Here is a 17,493-nt window from a genome sequence, read left to right as displayed (position 1 = left end):
TTGGCTATGATAAATTGACCCTTAGTGTTAGGGGGATTAAATACGTGGGGTTACGGGGATAGGGTGGAATGTGTGTTGGTGTAGGGGTTACGGGGATCGGGTGGGATATGTGTCGGTGCAGGCTCGATGGGCCGAAATGGCCTCTATCTGCACTGTGGGGTTTCTGTGAAAATTCTGTGAAATAGAGGACAGGATTAGTAACTAAATATTGCAGGATATAACACATTTAGGAAGGAAAGGGAAACAGGGGAGGCGGAGTAGCTGGACTAGTTAAAGATAGCATCATGGCAGTAGAAAAAAAAGGATGTAACTAGCAGTAAAATAGATACAGAATTCATATGGATGGAGTTAAAAGATAAGAGGGATCCATCACCCTAATATGGGGTATATTATAGACCACCAAATAGTGGAAGGGAATTGGAGGAAGAAATATGTTGGCAAATCTTCAAGGTGAGTATCAGGCATAGAATAATAATCATGGGAGATTTCAGCTACCCCCAAATAAACTGACAGGAAGAAGTAGTGAAAGGAGAAAATGGAATGGAGTTTTGACACTGTGTGTACAGGACTCCTTTCATACTCAGTATGTAAGAAGTTGAACAGGGAAAGAATCACTGCTGGATCTTGTAATGGGTAATGAACCAGAACAGATAGGAGAATTAAGAGTAGAAGAGCATCTTGGTAGTAGTGATCATAACATAGTAAGGTTCAAGAGTAGGATCGAGAGTGACATAAGTAGGACAAACACTACGGTAATAGAAACCTTTGAAAGGGCAATCAATAGAGTTCAAGAGAAATGTATTCCACTAAAAGCCAAAAACAAGCAAGCTAATTATGGAGCACTGTGGATAAGTAAATAACTAAAGGGAATATTGAATCTAAAGAAAAAGACTTACAAGAAGTAATTAGATACTAAAGGAGGAGGACAAAAGGAAATATGAAGAACTTCGGAGGGAAGTTAAAAAAAAACTATCAGGAAGACAAAGAGAAATTATGAAATCAAATCATCAAGGAATATTAAAAGAAATAATAAAGTGTTCTATAGACAAGTAACTAACAAAAGGAAAATTAAGGTAGGGATAGGGCTACTAAAGGATAAGATAAACTCACAGGTAATGACAGAGAAATGGCAGAAATATTGAATAACTACTTCGCCTCAGTTTTTACGAAAGGAGATAACAAAATAGACACTTCACTAGAGGATGAACTTAAAATGATTATTAATACAGTTGGGATAGAAAGGGAGAAAATAATTGATAAACTAGTAAAACTAAAAGAGGATAAAACCCCAGGTCCAGATTGTATGCACCCACGCATACTCAAGGAGACTTGGGAGGAGATAGCAGAGGCACTAGTTTATATATACAAAAGTTCCACTTAAGAGGGGGTAGTGCCAGAGGGCTGGAAGACAGATAATGTTGTTCCTACATACAAAAAGGGAGATACAACAAAACCTGGGAACTATAGACCGATTAATGTCAGTGATTGGAAAGATACTGGAATCTGTACTAAAAGAAGTGACAGAAGAGCATCTGGAGACAGAAAATAATAAAAGTGTCAGCATGGATTCCAAAAGGCTAAGTCATGCTTAACTAAACTGATTAAATTCTTTGAAGAGGTAACGGAAAGAGTAGACAAGGATAATGCAGTAAAAGAAAGACTTGTATTTATATAGCGCCTTTCATGACCTCAGGACATTCCAATGTGCTTTACAGCCAATGAAGTACTTTTGAAGTGTAGTCACTGTTGTAATGTAGGAAACGCAGCAGCCACTTTACACACAGCAAGCTCTCACAAACAGCAACATGATAGAGACCAGATAATCTGTTTTTTTAGTGATGTTGGTTGAGGGATAAATATTGGCCAGGACACTGGGGCGAACTCCCCTGCTCTTCGAAATAGTGCTGGGGGATCTTTCACATCCACCTGAGAGAGCAGACAGGACCTCAGTTTAACGTCTCATCTGAAAGGCGGCACCTCCGACAGTGCAGCACTCCCTCAGTACTGCACTGGGAGTGTTAGCCTAGATTTGGTACCACATGGTAGGCTCATGACAAAGATTAGGGCATGTGCAATCGGGACAAACAGCTGATAGATTAGCAAATTGGCTAAAAAATAGAAAGCAGAGAGATGGGGTAAAGGCTATTCAGATTGGAAGAAGGTAGAGGGCAGTGTTCCACAGGGATCAGTGCTGGGAACTCGATTATTGATCATTTACATTCATGATTTGGACCTAGGAATAAGTAACTATGAAAATTTGCAGATGATACCAAACTGGGGAGGTAGAGCTAACACTGAGGAAGAATGCAACATAATACAAGAAGACACTGGGAAACTTGCAGACTGGGCAGTTAAGTGGCAAATGAACTTTAGCATGTGAGGTGATGCACTTTGGTAGGAAAAACAGAAACATCACCGGCACCTTAGAAAATAAGAAACTGAATGGGTAGAAGAGCAATGGGATCGAGGGATACAGGTGAGCAAATTATTAAAAGCAGCATCGCAGGTCAGCAAAGCAATTAAAAATACTAACAAAGCACTGGGATTTATTTCTAGGAGTATAGATTTCAAAAGTAGTGAAGTTATGTTAAACGTGTGTTGGACCCGGGTCAGGCCACACACAGTATTGTGCACAGTTCAGCGGGGCCTCGAGTCTCCGCTGCGGGCGATCCGGGCACAAATTGCCTCGTTTTGAGAAGTGTTTTTTCCCTCAAGTTTCTGCTCAAACTCATTTGCGTATCGCTGAACCTAAAATCTGCCATGAACCATGAATTGGGCAGCATTTTAGAACGTAATTTAAAAAAAAACATTCCGCAATATATTTAAGAGCGGTAACCTGGTGTAGTTTTATTAATACAGCTGAAAATGGGTTTATCACTGATCAGAGTGTCTAGTCCATCACCTGTGAGTAACCTGATTTTAAACAACTGAAAATGACTTTAAAAAAGACTATGCGGAACCAGTCGTCAGTTTCTTAGCAAATTAAAAAAAAATTATATTCAAAACCTTTTAAAATGTGTCTATTAATGTCCTTGCGTCTAAAAAAAGAAAGCTTAATTTGAAGAGCCTCCTCGAAGGGCCGCAAATGGGCACAATGGAGGGAAACTCGCCGCGGTGATGAATTCGATCGGGGCGTGGCCAGTTTTGTGGGAGGGGCCAGCTTCTCGAGCGATGCTTTGTAAACCAGTGCAGAAGATCGCGGAAACTCAACTGGCGCTGGATGTAATTTGCACCTGAAATTCCTCGATCTTTTGCACTGGTTTGGCCGATTTTGGGCGAATTGCGCTGAAAAAACTAGCGCAACCTAGCGGACAATCCAGACCCTGGTCTCTATACTACAAAAAGGGCATGGAGGCACTGGACAAAGTGAAAACATTTTTACAAACATGGTACCAGAACTGAGAGGTTACAGCTATCGGGAAAGATTGAACAGGTTAGGGCTTTTTTCTTCAGAAAATAGAAGACCTAGAAGAGACCTGCTAGAGGTCTTTAAAATGATGAATGGGTTGGACAGGGTAGATGTGGAGAGAATGTTTCCACTTGTGGGAGAATCCAAAACTAGGGGCCATAAATACAAGAGTCACTAATAAATCCAATAGGGAAATAAGGAGAAATGTCTTTCCTCAGAGAGTGGTTAGAATGTGGAACTCGCTGCCACAGGAAGTGGTTGAGGTGAATAGTATAGATACTTTCAAAAGGAAACTAGCCGAGTACATGAAAGAAAAGGGAACAGAAAGATCTGCTGAAAGGCTGAGATGAGGTAGATGGAATGGAGGAGTCTCGTCTGGAGTATAAGCACCAACACAGACAAGTAGGGCCGAATGGCCTGTTTCTTTGCCGTATATTCTATGTAATACCCACAGCGGGTCTTCATGGAGCCCGTCTCCTGCCTGAACTTCACTGAGGAACAATGCATGAGACGCCTTCACTTCACCAAGGAGGCCGTCACTGAGTCACATCTCCAGTCTCACACTGGAGCATGGACAGCACTGCGCCTGTGTCTGTCTGGTTATCGTCACCCATAACTTTAATGCCACAGGCTCCTTCCAGGATGCAATAGGAGATATCAGCAAAATTTCCCAGTTTGTAGTCCACCGATGTATCAGGGAGGTCACTGAGGCTCTCTATACCAGGAGAAGCACCTTCATCTTCCCCATGGACTGAGCGAAGCAGGAGAGAGCACTCAGCTTCACCCACATGGCAGGCTTCTCCAGGGTGCAAGGTGCCACAGACTGCACACACATTGCCACCACCAGTCTGGCATCTTTCTGAATAGAAAGGGATTCCACTCCCTCAACGTACAGCTGGATTGCGACCACAGGCAGCGCGTCACACAGGTATGTGCCTGCTATCCCGGCAGCAGTCATTACTCTTCCATCCTGCTCCAGTCCTCTGTGCTACCTCTATTCCAACCAGGCCGGCAAGCTACAGGCTGGCTACAGGGCAGCAACAGCGATCCCCATCGCACACGGCTCATGACTCCTGTCAGGAACCCGGGCACAGTTGCAGAGCAGACTTACAACCCGAGCCATGCTGCTACAAGTAACATCATTGAGAAAACAATCGGCATGCTCAAGCAATGCTTCTGCTGCCTGGACAGATCGGGAGGTACCCTGCAGTACAGTGCTGAGCGGGTATTCAGATTTGTGGTCATCTGCTGCATGCTCCATAACTTTGCCATCATGAGGGACCAGCCCTGACCACCACCCAGACAGATAAGATTTTTGGACGCTAGGGGAATCAAAGGATATGGAGATTGAGTGGGAAAGTGGAGTTGAGGTCGAAGATCAGCCATGATCTTATTGAATGGCGGAGCAGGCTCGAGGGGCCGTGTGGCCGACTCCTGCTCCTAATTCTTATGTTCTTATGTATCACCTGGGCAGCAGGAAGTGGAGCAGGAGGAAAGAAAGAGCATTTATACAACGCCTTTCACGACCACCGGACATCTCAAAGTGCTTTACAGCCAATGAAGTACTATTAAAGTGTTGTCACTGTTGTAATGTAGGAAACGCAGCAGCCAATTTGCACACAGCAAGATCCCACAAACAGCAATGAGATAGTGACCAGATAATTTGTTTTAGTGATGTTGGTTGAGGGATAAATCTTGGCCAGGACACCGGGGAGAACTCTCGCTCTTCTTCGAAATAGTGCCATGGGATCTTTTACATCCACCGGAGAGGGCATACGGGGCCTCGGTTTAACCTCTCATCCAGTGATAAGAGCCCCAGTTTCTCTCATCTCTCCTCGTAGTGAATCTCTGCTACACCCTCTCATGGCCTAGACATCCTTCCCAAAGAAAGGCGACTAAAATTGGATCCAATATTCGGACTGCAGCCAGACCAATGGTCTGGGAGGTTCGGTATGACCTCCTTGCTTTTCTACGCTGCACCCCTATTTAAAAACCTGAATATGTAACACAAGTCCTTCACAGATTTATCAGCTTGTCCTCCTACTTTGGAAGTATCTCTGTTCCTCTACTACTTTTAAAGTTGCCCCATTTAGTGTATTCCTTGTTCCTCCTAAAATGTGAGAGTCTGATGGCAGTACAGGTTCCTCGCTCACACACTCACTACAGTTCAGACCAGGGGCGTGACTGATTCACGTTTACTAGACAGAACTTTACCTTCTCCTCTTCGCCCATCATCCACTCCTCAGGGATGAAATTTGCAACTTTATTTTCCAAGAGAACTAATTTCTCCTCACAGACTCGTAACTTCTCACAGGCATCTTGCGGTTCGCCAGATGAAAGCTGAGACAAAACCAAAATTGTTAGATTACTCACTGTAGGTACAACCCCATCGGCCCATCCAGAACAAACACGAGGGCCTGAGACACATCCATTTCAGAAAATCATGCCTTCCCGGTCAGGTGACATTAACTCAATCTGCACTGTAATAAACTTCCTCTGGGGGAGGGCAAAACTAACAAACCAATTAAGAGCAGACGCGTATAAACACAAAGCAAAGTGCAAAGGGGAGGCTGGAAACTGTACCCCAGTGAGTCAGTGTGTGTGGAACTGTACCCCAGTGAGTGTCAGTGCCTGTGGAACTGTACCCCAGTGAGAGTCAGTGTCTGTGGAACTGTACCCCAGTGAGAGTCAGTATCTGTGGAACTGTACCCCAGTGAGAGTCAGTGTCTGTGGAACTGTACCCCAGTGAGAGTCAGTGCCTGTGGAACTGTACCCCAGTGAGAGTCAGTGTCTGTGGAAATGTACCCCAGTGAGAGTCAGTGTCTGTGGAACTGAACCCCAGTGAGAGTCAGTGTCTGTGGAACTGTACCCCAGTGAGAGTCAGTGTCTGTGGAACCGTACCCCAGTGAGAGTCAGTGTCTGTGGAACTGTACCCCAGTGAGAGTCAGTGTCTGTGGAACTGTACCCCAGTGAGAGTCAGTGTCTGTGGAACTGTACCCCAGTGAGAGTCAGTGTCTGTGGAACTGTACCCCAGTGAGAGTCAGTGTCTGTGGAACTGTACCCCAGTGAGAGTCAGTGTCTGTGGAACTGTACCCCAGTGAGAGTCAGTGGCTGGGGAACTGTACCCCAGGGAGAGTCAGTGGCTGTGGAACTGTACCACAGTGAGAGTCAGTGTCTGTGGAACTGTACCCCAGTGAGAGTCAGTGCCTGTGGAACTGTAGCCCAGTGAGAGTCAGTGCCTGTGGAACTGTACCCCAGTGAGAGTCAGTGTCTGTGGAACTGTACCCCAGTGAGAGTCAGTGTCTGTGGAACTGTACCCCAGTGAGAGCCAGTGTCTGTGGAACTGTACCCCAGTGAGAGTTAGCACTTTCACGAATGGAGTAAAGAAGATTGACAAGCTGTGTTGTTTCCTATCCTCCAGCCACAGAGGAAATGCGAGAAGGACCCTCCACCCCCCAGTCCCATGTAGAAACTGTTGCCAGAAGCCCCTTAAAATCGTGAAGGTTCAAAGAAACCCCACAGTGTAATTGAAGCAAAACTCTCTGGCGTTTTAGCTGAGAGGAGGTGAGTGTCCTTTTAAACACCACTGGAAATGGCTGCCTCACGGTTTGTGGGCAGGTTGAGGAACCGACGTGATGAAAATGGCGTGGGGTCCTAACTGCATATTAACTAGCCCCGGTTTGTTCTGGCCGTCAAAATCAGGCTCCTCCCATGTATCGGGACGGGGGCACAAACGGCGTTGTGTCGGTGGGTCGATCCGGCTCAGAAATCTGGTCCCGACATCGCCACAGCTTTAAATGTCAAAGGGGCGGCAGCAAGACTTCTTTACACAAAGGGTGGTGGAAATCTGGAACTCTCTCCCCTAAAGGCTGTGGATGCTCGGGGACAATTGGAGCTTTCAAGACTGAGATCGAGAGATTTTTGTTGAATATGTGTATTGAGAGAGATGAAACTAAAGCGGGTAAATGGAGTTAAGGTACAGATCAGCCATGGCGGAACAGGCCCGAGGGGCTGAATGGCCTCCTCCTGTTCCTATAGTGAAAGTGGCCCCAGTTATTGTGTGTGCAGCACATGGTGTTTGACGTACATCAGTGAAGTGGTTGAGAGAATGTTAAAACACAAACCTTATTCCTATCACCAAGAAACAAATGATTATTTTTAGAGCACACTGGTGGATTTCGCACAGACCTCAGTGGTACCAGCAATGCCGTACAGAGAGTAGTACAGGTTGTCAGTCCCATTCTCAATGGCCAGGAGGAGCAGGTCACTGTTGCAAAGTTGCCATAACACCATCGAGAGGTTTTCCTTTTCAAGCTTCAATTGGTTTTCTGTACCCTCCTTCAAACCGGCCAGGCTGACGGGACAGAAACACAGAGCGCGTCACAAAACTGGCCAGGTCACTCCAGGGAGACTGTGATTGCGAGGCTCACCGCAGCAGCTCCCTTGCTCCTTAAGCAATGAATTTTAAATGTAATCTTGATTAGTATTCTCTTTTTTAATGGGGTCACTAAAGCCATGTAGCCCTCCTCACAGGAAGATCATGCAGCACAGAATCAGCGATCTGATTTTGGAGACCACTGTGTTGTTTTCACTGGATCTTGGGGGTGTACAGGAGCCCCGAGTTATGGGCTGACAGCTCCTCTCGCTCGCAACATGGCCATCCACTACCCTTCTCCCCACCAGTCTCCGCTCCTGCATTTTGTGAGTCAGCTGAGGCTCAGTGAGTAGCACTCTCGCCTCAGAGTCAGAGTCAGAGACTTGAGCATAAAATCCAGGCTGACACTCTAGTGCAGTACTGAGGGAGTGCTGCACTGTCGGAGGTGCCGTCTTTTGGGTGACACGTTAAACCAAGGCTCCGTTTTTAGATCAGGGGAGTTATCCCCAGTGTCCTGGCCAATATTTATCCCTCAACCAACATCACTAAAAACAGATTAACTGGATTATAACAGTGACTGCACTTCACAAGTAGGTCATTGGCTGTGAAGTGCATTGGGACATCCTGAGGTCGTGAAAGACGCTGTAGCAATGCAACTCTTTCTTTTCTTCTCCATTGCTTAAGATCCCCTGCCCCAAACAGTGGGTGCATTACAAGTTAAAGCTCCCTGTACAGAGCACACCGCCCTATCCCCCGACCTCACTTGTTCTGAGTTTTCACTGGCCTCCTTTCAGCGACTGGAACTTTGCTCAAATTTGACTTCCCGGACTCTTCTGCCACCAGGATGGCGCTGTTCTGCTGGACTACACGGAAAGACTCGGCTGCCGTGATTCTGCTCTGCTACTCAACCGCCTTAAGTTTTAAGGTAGCTTGTTCTAGCCCACACCTGCTGCTGTGACCTGTGCTCAGGCCCATACTCTGCTCAAGCCCATGATCGGGCTTGTACTCTGCTCAAGCCCATGGTCGGGCTTGTACTCTGCTCAGGCCAGTACTCCACTCTCTCCTGGGCCGTAGTCCATTCGCAGGTGTCTGGGTTTCACTGTGACCTCCACCTTCGCCGTCTCTTTCTACAGAGACTGTATTCTGTGCTAGGCTGCCTCTACTCCTCCTGCGTCCTTAGTTTTCTGCTTGTCTGTTGGGTAGTTTTCCCTCACACTAAGCTAGCTCTGATCCTGCGGCTTCCTAACCTGCTCCGGACTCTGTTCCCTTCCACCCAAATGACCTTCTAAAGAAAAAGGCAGATGCAAAGTACATAAACAATAAAGGAGAGGATGATAAAAGGGAATATGATGAGCTGAGGAAAGAGGTAAAAAAGACCATTAGGAAGGCAACAGGAAGTATGAAATTAAATAGTAAAATATCCCAACTCGCACCAAGTCCCGTTCACCCATCACCCCTGTGCTCGTTAACCTACATTGGCTCCCACTCCGGCAACGCTTTGATTTTAAATTTTTCATCCATGTTTGAGAAACAAGGCCGTGGCTTCAGCTGCCTGGGCCCTAAGCTCTGGAACTCCCTCCCTAAACCTCTCCGCCTCTCTACCTCTCTCTCCTCCTGTAAAACGCTCCAGAAATCCTCCATCTTTGACCAAGCTTTTGGTCACCAGCTAATCTCTTTTTGTGGCTCGGTGTCAAATTTTGTTTGATAACACTCCTGTGAAGCACCTTGGGACGTTTTACCATGTTAAAGGAGCTATATAAATACAAGTTGTTGCGCACCCGCATGACGTGATTTCACTGCGACTATTTAAAGGGCCAATGCACAGATGGAATTTGGAGGTGTTGCGAGCATTGTAGGAGAGAAAAATAATTTTGAGATGGAGTCAGGGAGGGCGAAGGCTTTGCCCTGGTTTAATATGGCATCCCTTGACGTACTGCTGGGTGCAGTGAGGGCTAGGAAGAAGGTTCTATTCCCCAGTAATGGCAAGAAAAAACCTGCTGCTCCAACAAAGGCGGCGTGGCTGGAGGTGGCTGAAGAGGTGAGCAGCAGGAGTGTTGTGTTGAAAACCAGGAATCAGGGCAGGAAGCATTTTAATGACCTAACCAGGTCTGGAAATGTGCGCACAGTTGCAGATTCACCTACCTCCTGTAGTGCAGCCCCCTCTCGCTCTGTCTTGTCAAGTGTACTCCATTCACATCACTCCTCACACCCACTTCACTTTCAGCAGCACCCATCGTTCCCTTTCTATTCACTTCCTCAACACCCCCTTCCCCCACCCACCACTGTCACTCACCCCAATCATAGAAACATAGAAACATAGAGATAGGAACAGGAGTAGGCCATTCGGCCCTTCGAGCCTGCTCCGCCATTCAATGAGATCATGGCTGATCTTCGTCTGAGATCATAGCTGATCTTACCAGTTCAGTACCCCGTCCCCGCCTTTTCTCCGTAACCCTTAATCCCCTTAGCCTTCAGAAATATATCCAATTCTCTCTTGAAAATATTTATTGAATTAGCCTTCACAGCCCTCTGTGGCAGGGAATTCCACAGGCTCACCACTCTTTGAGTGAAGAAATTCTTCCTCATCTCTGTTTTAAATGATTTGCCCGCTATTTTTAGACTGTGGCCCCTGGTTCTGTGCTCCCCGGCCATTGGAAACATTCTCTCTGAATTCAGCCTGTCCAGGCCTGCCATAATTTTATATGTTTCGATGAGATCCCCTCTCAATCTTCTAAACTCCAGTGAGTACAAGCCCAAACTATTTAATCTCTCTTCATAGGTCATTCCCGCCATTCCAGGTATCAGCCTAGTGAATCGCCGTTGCACTCTTTCCATGGCAAGAACATCCTTCCGCAGATGGGGCGACCAAAACTGTACACAATACTCCAGATGCGGTCTCACCAGCACCTTGTACAGCTGTAGTAAGGTATCCCTATTCCTATACTCGAACCCCCTTGATATGAAGGCCAACATACCATTTGCCTTCTTAATCGCCTGTTGCACCTGCATGCTCTCCTTCAGTGACTGGTGCACAAGAACACCCAGGTCCCTCTGCACTTCCCCATCTCCCAATCTATTGCCATTTAGATAATAATCTACCCTCCTGTTTTTACCCCCAAAGTGGATAACCTCGCATTTATCCACATTATAGTGCATCTGCCACGTATCTGCCCATTCCCCCAACCTGTCCAAATCGCACTGTAGCCTCCTGACATCCTCATCAGAGCCCACCCCTCCTCCTAGTTTAGTGTCGTCAGCGAATTTGGAAATATTGCATCCAATTCCCTGATCCAGATCATTTATATATATTGTGAACAGCTGGGGTCCCAGGACAGATCCTTGCGGCACCCCGCTGGTCACTGCCTGCCACTCCGAAAACGAGCCGTTTATTCCAACTCTCTGTTTTCTATCCGCCAGCCAGTTCTCTATCCACGTTAATACTTTGCCCCCAATCCCATGAGCCTTAATTTTGCATGATAAGCTTTTGTGTGGAACCTTATCGAAGGCTTTCTGGAAGTCAAGGTACACCACATCCACTGGCTCTCCCCCATCTATTTTACCAGTTACTTCCTCAAAAAATTCCAGCAGATTAGTCAAACACGATTTACCCTTTGTAAATCCATGTTGACTCTGTCCGATCCTTTCCCCATTTGTCAAGTGCTCCGCTATTTTATCCTTAATAATGGACTCTAGCATTTTGCCCACAACCGATGTAAGGCTTACTGGTCTATAATTCCCTGCTTTCTCTCTACCCCCCTTTTTAAATATTGGGGTAACATTAGCTACCCTCCAATCCACGGGTACTGTTCCCGAGTCAATGGAGTTCCGGAAGATGATCCTTAGAGCATCTGCTATCTCCAGGGCCACCTCCTTAAGTACCCTAGGATGTAGTTTATCAGGCCCCGGGGATTTGTCGGCCTTCAGTCCCCTCAACTTACCCAACACCATATCCCTAGAGATACTAATTTCTGTCAGCTCCTCCCTCTCATTAGTCCCTATGTTTGCCGATATTCCTGGGAGGTTATTTGTGTCCTCCTTTGTGAATACAGAACCAAAGTATGAGTTTAATTGGTCTGCCATTTCCTTATTCTCCATTATATATTCTCCCGAATCGGACTGCAAGGGACCGACTTGGGATTTTACCAGTCTTTTCCTCCTGATATACCGATAAAAGCTTTTGCAGTCTGTCTTTATGTTTGCTGCAAGTTTACTTTCGTATTCTATTTTCCCCTTCCTGATTAATCCCTTTGTCCTCTTTTGCTGTATCCTGTACTGCCCCCAATCTTCCGGTCTGGTGCTTTTTTTTGCCAGTTGATATGCCCTTTTTTTTGATTTTATGCTGTCCCTAATTTCCCTCGTTATCCACGGTTTATTTTTATGCCAAACCGGTATAAACATGTTCTGGAATTCTTCCATTCTATCTTTGAATGCTTGCCATTGTCTATCCACTGTCAATCCCCCCAGAAACACCACCCAATCAATCTTACCCAATTCCCGTCTCATACCCTCGTAATTCCCTTTATTTAAGTTCTGGACCTTAGTCTCTGATTCAATTTCCTCACTCTCCATCTCGACTGAGAGCTCGATCATATTATGATCGCTCTGACCCAAGGGGCCTCGTACAAGAAGATTGCTGATAAGTCCCTTCTCATTGCACAATACCCAGTCTAAAATGGCCTGATCTCGAGTCGGCTCCTCGACATATTGGTCCAGATAACCGTCCCGAAAACATTCCAGGAATTCCTCCTCCTCAGAATTTTTACTAATTTGGGTAGTCCAATCAATATGTAAATTAAAGTCACCCATGATGACAGCTGTGCTCTTATCGCACGCTTCTCTAATTTCCCTTTTTATGCCTTCCCTCACCTCCATATTACTATTTGGAGGCCTATATATCACACCCACTAACGTTTTCCTCCCCTTGCTATTTCTCATTTCTACCCATACAGATTCCGTTTCATCCGAGTTAATATCCTTCCTTTCCATTGCATTAATCCCCTCCTTTACCAGCAATGCTACCCCACCTCCCCTACCTTTTTGCCGATCCTTCCTAAATATTGTATATCCCTGGATGTTAAGTTCCCAGCCTTGCCCACCCTGCAGCCACGTTTCTGTAATCCCAATCAAATCATACTTGTTTACCTCTATTTCCACAACTAATTCATCCACCTTGTTCCTAATGCTTCTAGCATTAAGATACAAAGCCTTCAGGCTTGCTTTTTTCACACTCTCATTATGAATTAGTTTGGCCCTTTGTGTTTCTCTCCTTTGCTTATTGCTTCTCACCTTTCTACCATCTATTTCTGACTTCATATGACTTCCCTCTTTTCCACTACCTAGGTTCCCATCCCCCTGCCAAATTAGTTTAAATCCTCCCGAACCGCCCTAGAAAATATTACCCCGAGGACATCGGCTCCCTCACAGTTCAGGTGTAGACCGTCCCCTTGGTACAGGTCACTCCTCCCCAAGAACTGGTTCCAATGCCTCAAGAATTTAAATCCCTCTCCCTTGCACCACTGCTCAAGCCACGTATTTAGCTTATCTATCTTACTCTCTCTAAACTTATTAGCTCGTGGCACTGGTAGCAATCCAGAGATTACTACCTTTGAGGTCCTACTTTTCAATTTAGCTCCTAACTCCCTAAATTCAGCTTGTAGGACCTCCTCCCTCTTTTTACCTACATCGTTGGTACCTACATGTACCACGACAACTGGCTGATCCCCCTCCTCCTTCAGAATGCTCTGCACCCGCTCCGAGACATCCTTGACCCTTGCACCAGGGAGGCAACATACCATCTTGGAGTCTCGGTCTCGGCCACAGAAACTCCTATCTATCCCCCTTACAATTGAATCCCCTATCACTATAGCCCTATCCCTCTTTTTCCCGCCCTTCTGTGCAGCAGAGCCAGTCATGGTGCCCTGAACCTGGCTGCTGGTGCCTTCCCCTGATAAGTCATCTCCCCCAACAGTACCCAAAACGGTAAACCTGTTTTGGAGGGAGATGACCGCAGGTGACTCCTGCACTACCTTCCTGCCTTTACCCTGCCTTTTGGTCACCCATTTACTGTCTGAGCTAGCCTTTACCTGCGGTGTGACCAACTCACTGAATGTGCTATCCACAACATCCTCAGCATCGCGTATGCTCCAGAGTGAGTCCATTCGCAGCTCCAGCGCCGCCATGCGGTCCGCTAGGAGCTGCAGCTGGACACACTTCCTGCACACATAGTTGTCAGGGACAGTGTCCCTGATTTCCCACATGGCACAGGAGAAGCATGACACGGGCCCGAGCTGCCCTTCCATGACTTAACCCTTACAATACCCTTTTATTTACTACGATTTAGCTTAATTATTGAATTCTACTTAGAATAAGTTTGTGAAAGTACTCACCAACCAGTCACCTACCTGTTTTCTGGTGTTGTATTTTCACTGCCGCCTCCTGTCCTGGAACCTTTTCCACCTAGGTTAGGCTCCTGAAATAAAATAAATTGAACCTACCTTTTCAACTTCCCCTAACCCCTAAAAGGTTAGAGGAGGTGGAAGGGTGGGAGACACTACACTGTAGTGTTTCGGGTTTAGCAACAGCTCCACCTATATAAGAGTTACTGGCCTCCTGCTCTCCCGACTGCACCAGCTGTGAAAGAAAAAGCCCGCGAAAGGTGAGCTTTTAAACTCACCAGTTACTGGCCTCCTGCTCTCCCGACTGCACCAGCTGTGAAAGAAAAAGCCCCCGAAAGGTGAGCTTTTAAACTCACCAGTTACTGGCCTCCTGCTCTCCCGACTGCACCAGCTGTGAAAGAAAAAGCCCGCGAAAGGTGAGCTTTTAAACTCACCAGTTACTGGCCTCCTGCTCTCCCGACTGCACCAGCTGTGAAAGAAAAAGCCCGCGAAAGGTGAGCTTTTAAACTCACCAGTTACTGGCCTCCTGCTCTCCCGACTGCACCAGCTGTGAAAGAAAAAGCCCGCGAAAGGTGAGCTTTTAAACTCACCAGTTACTGGCCTCCTGCTCTCCCGACTGCACCAATCCTTGGGCAATGTGATCCCACCTTACTCCATTCATAGCACACGTCCTCAAATGCTGTCAGTGCCACTCGTGATGCATCTGCCTGACAGTCACCCTCACCGAATGTACTGCATCCACCAGATGCACCCACACCCTACAGACACTCATAGGTCTGCCGTGCCCTTTTGCAGGAGAAGAGAGCACAAAATACAAGGGAGAGGACTGGAGGTGGCCACCACATATTATGGAGCACACCAAGGCCCAACAAGAGGCTTTGGACATAAGCAACATATCAACCTCCCTGAGCATCGGAGATGGCGAGACTCTGACTTCTTACTGCAGTGTGACAGCATTAAATATCTCCGGCCCACATCTCATACAAGGCTCAGTCATGCCGACTTCATTTCAGCACAGAATGAAATATGGGCCCAGAAATCCCCTTTAGGATTGTACCCTTTAGTTTATATTGCCTTTCCTCGTTCTTCCTACCAAAATGCATCACTTCGCACTTTTCTGTGTTAAATTCCATCTGCCACGTGTCCGCCCATTTCACCAGCCTGTCTATGTCTTCTTGAAGTCTATCACTATCCTCCTCACTGTTCACTATACTTCCAAGTTTGGTGTCATCTGCAAATTTTGAAATTGTGCCCTGTATACCCAAGTCTAAGTCATTAATATATATCAAGGAAAGCAGTGGTCCCAGTACCGACCCCTGGGGAACCCCACTGTAAACCTTCCTCCAGTCTGAGAAACAACCGTTCACCACGACTTTGTTTCCTGGGGAATAAGGAAATGGCAGAATTAAACAAATACTTTGGGCTAGATATTGGGGGAGACGTCAGGCGGGGTTTCAGGCGTGTGGGGGGTGAAAATCCCGAATTTGGGGGTCCCGACACCATCCCACCCAAAACCCCACCCCACGTAAGTTTCAGGGGCGGCGGGTACCCGCCCCGCACTGGGACCCGCCGAAACCAGGCGGGAAGGGACTAGTGCCAATGAACCACCTGTTAACAGGTAGTTAACAGGCAGTTTTTAGCCTAATCCCTATTTTGATGGGTTTCGTGTGGGTTTTCCGACGGCTCCAAACCACACCAGGTAGAGCAGGTGGGCCGTCGGGTTGAAGGGTTTGGAGGGGTCGCGATGTCGGCGCTCAGGTGAGTGATGGGTGCATGAGTGCAAAGGTAAGTGTGTTTGGTGTGTCTAAAGTGTGTAAAGGGCTCAACAAGGTCTATCAAGGGAAAATCGCGCGGATTGGCCGGACGTCGAAGTAGGCGGGTGAAAAACACGAAAGGGGAAGTCCCGCCTTCTACCCGACAGGATTGGCAAAATCTACCCCTTTGTGTCTGTCTTCATGGAAGAAGACGCAAAAAACTTCCTGGAAATAGTCGAGAACCAAGGCTCTTGCGAGAATGAGGAGCTGAAAGAAATTAGTATTGGTAAAAAATGGTACTGGAGAAAGCTGATAAATCCCCTGGACCTGATGGCCTACGTCTTAGGGTTTTGAAAGAGGTGGCTATAGAGATAGTGGATGCATTGGTTGTCATCTTGCAAAATTCCATAGATTCTAGAACAGTTCCCGCAGATTGGAAGGTGGCAAATGTAACCCCACTATTTAAGAAAGGAGGGAGAGAGAAAACGGGGAACTACAGACCAGTTAGCCTGACATCAGTAGTAGGGAAAATGCTATTATTAAGGACCTGGTAACAGGATACTTAGAAAATAATAATAGGATTGGGCAAAGTCAACACGGATTTATGAAAGGGAAATCATGTTTGATGAAGCTGTTAAGAGTTTTTTGAGGTTGTAACTAGCAGAATAGATAAGGGGGAACCAGTGAATGTGGTGTATTTGGATTTTAGAAGGCATTTGATAAGGTGCCACAGAAGAGATTAGTAAACAAAATTAGGGCTCATGGATTTGGGGGTAATTTACTAGCATGGATTGAGGATTGGTTAACGGACAGAAAACAGAGAGTAGGAATAAACGGGTCATTTTTGGGTTGGCAGGCTGTAACTAGTGGGGTACCGCAAGGATCAGTGCTTGGGCCTCAGCTATTCACAATCTACATCAATGATTTGGATGAGGGGACCAAATGTAATATATCCAAGTTTGCTGATGATACAAAGCTCGGTGGGAATGTAAGTTGTGAGGAGGATGCAAGGAGGCTTCAAGGGGATATAGACAGGCTCAGTGAGTGGGCAAGACATGGCAAATGGAATATAATGTGGAGAAATGTGAAGTTATCCACTTTGATCGGAAAAATAGAAAAGCAGAGTACTTTTTAAATGGTAAGAGATTGGGAAATGTTGGTGTTCAGAGGGACCTGGTGTCCTTGTACACGAATCACTGAAAGTTAACATGCAGGTACAGCAAGCAATTAAGAAAGCAAATGGTATGTTAGCCTTTATTACAGGAGGATTTGAGTATGAGAGTAAAGGGCCTAGAAATTCGGTATAGCCGCGTTTGGGGCGCTAGTCCTGGCAATGCGCAAAGTTTAGCGCCAGGCGCAATTTAGCGCCACCTAGCGCGATATTGGGTTGCAGCACCCCTAAAGGTGATTGCGGCACTAAATCAGGCGCTGCACGCCGGCGCAACCCAATTTCGCGGCGGCGGGGCGCAGCGAGGGTGCTGTCAATAATCACTTTCCCTGAGACACACTGGCGCCGGCCAGCTCTTAAAGGGGCAGGTCAATTGGCATCACCAGACACAC

The 17,493-nt window shown here is 46.6% G+C and overlaps 1 protein-coding gene across 1 annotated transcript in view; it reads right to left on the bottom strand.

Moving 5' to 3' along the window:
* Window positions 1-17,493, bottom strand: part of LOC147101958 (coiled-coil domain-containing protein 183-like) — a 78,640-nt gene that overhangs the window by 10,630 nt on the left and 50,517 nt on the right. Inside the window, exons 3-4 of the mRNA XM_085966001.1 lie at window positions 7,598-7,763; window positions 5,624-5,749 (exon numbers count right to left, since the gene is read on the bottom strand). Of these exons, the coding sequence (XP_085822127.1) occupies window positions 5,624-5,749; window positions 7,598-7,763 (292 nt within the window). The remainder of the gene's footprint in view (window positions 1-5,623; window positions 5,750-7,597; window positions 7,764-17,493) is intronic.

The sequence above is a fragment of the Somniosus microcephalus genome, chromosome 23 (genome assembly GCF_052327205.1).
Source record: "Somniosus microcephalus isolate GS21.2 chromosome 23, FLI_Smic_1.0, whole genome shotgun sequence".
In the NCBI taxonomy this organism is placed as follows: domain Eukaryota; kingdom Metazoa; phylum Chordata; class Chondrichthyes; order Squaliformes; family Somniosidae; genus Somniosus; species Somniosus microcephalus.
This window is presented reverse-complemented; position numbering and strand designations above follow the sequence as displayed.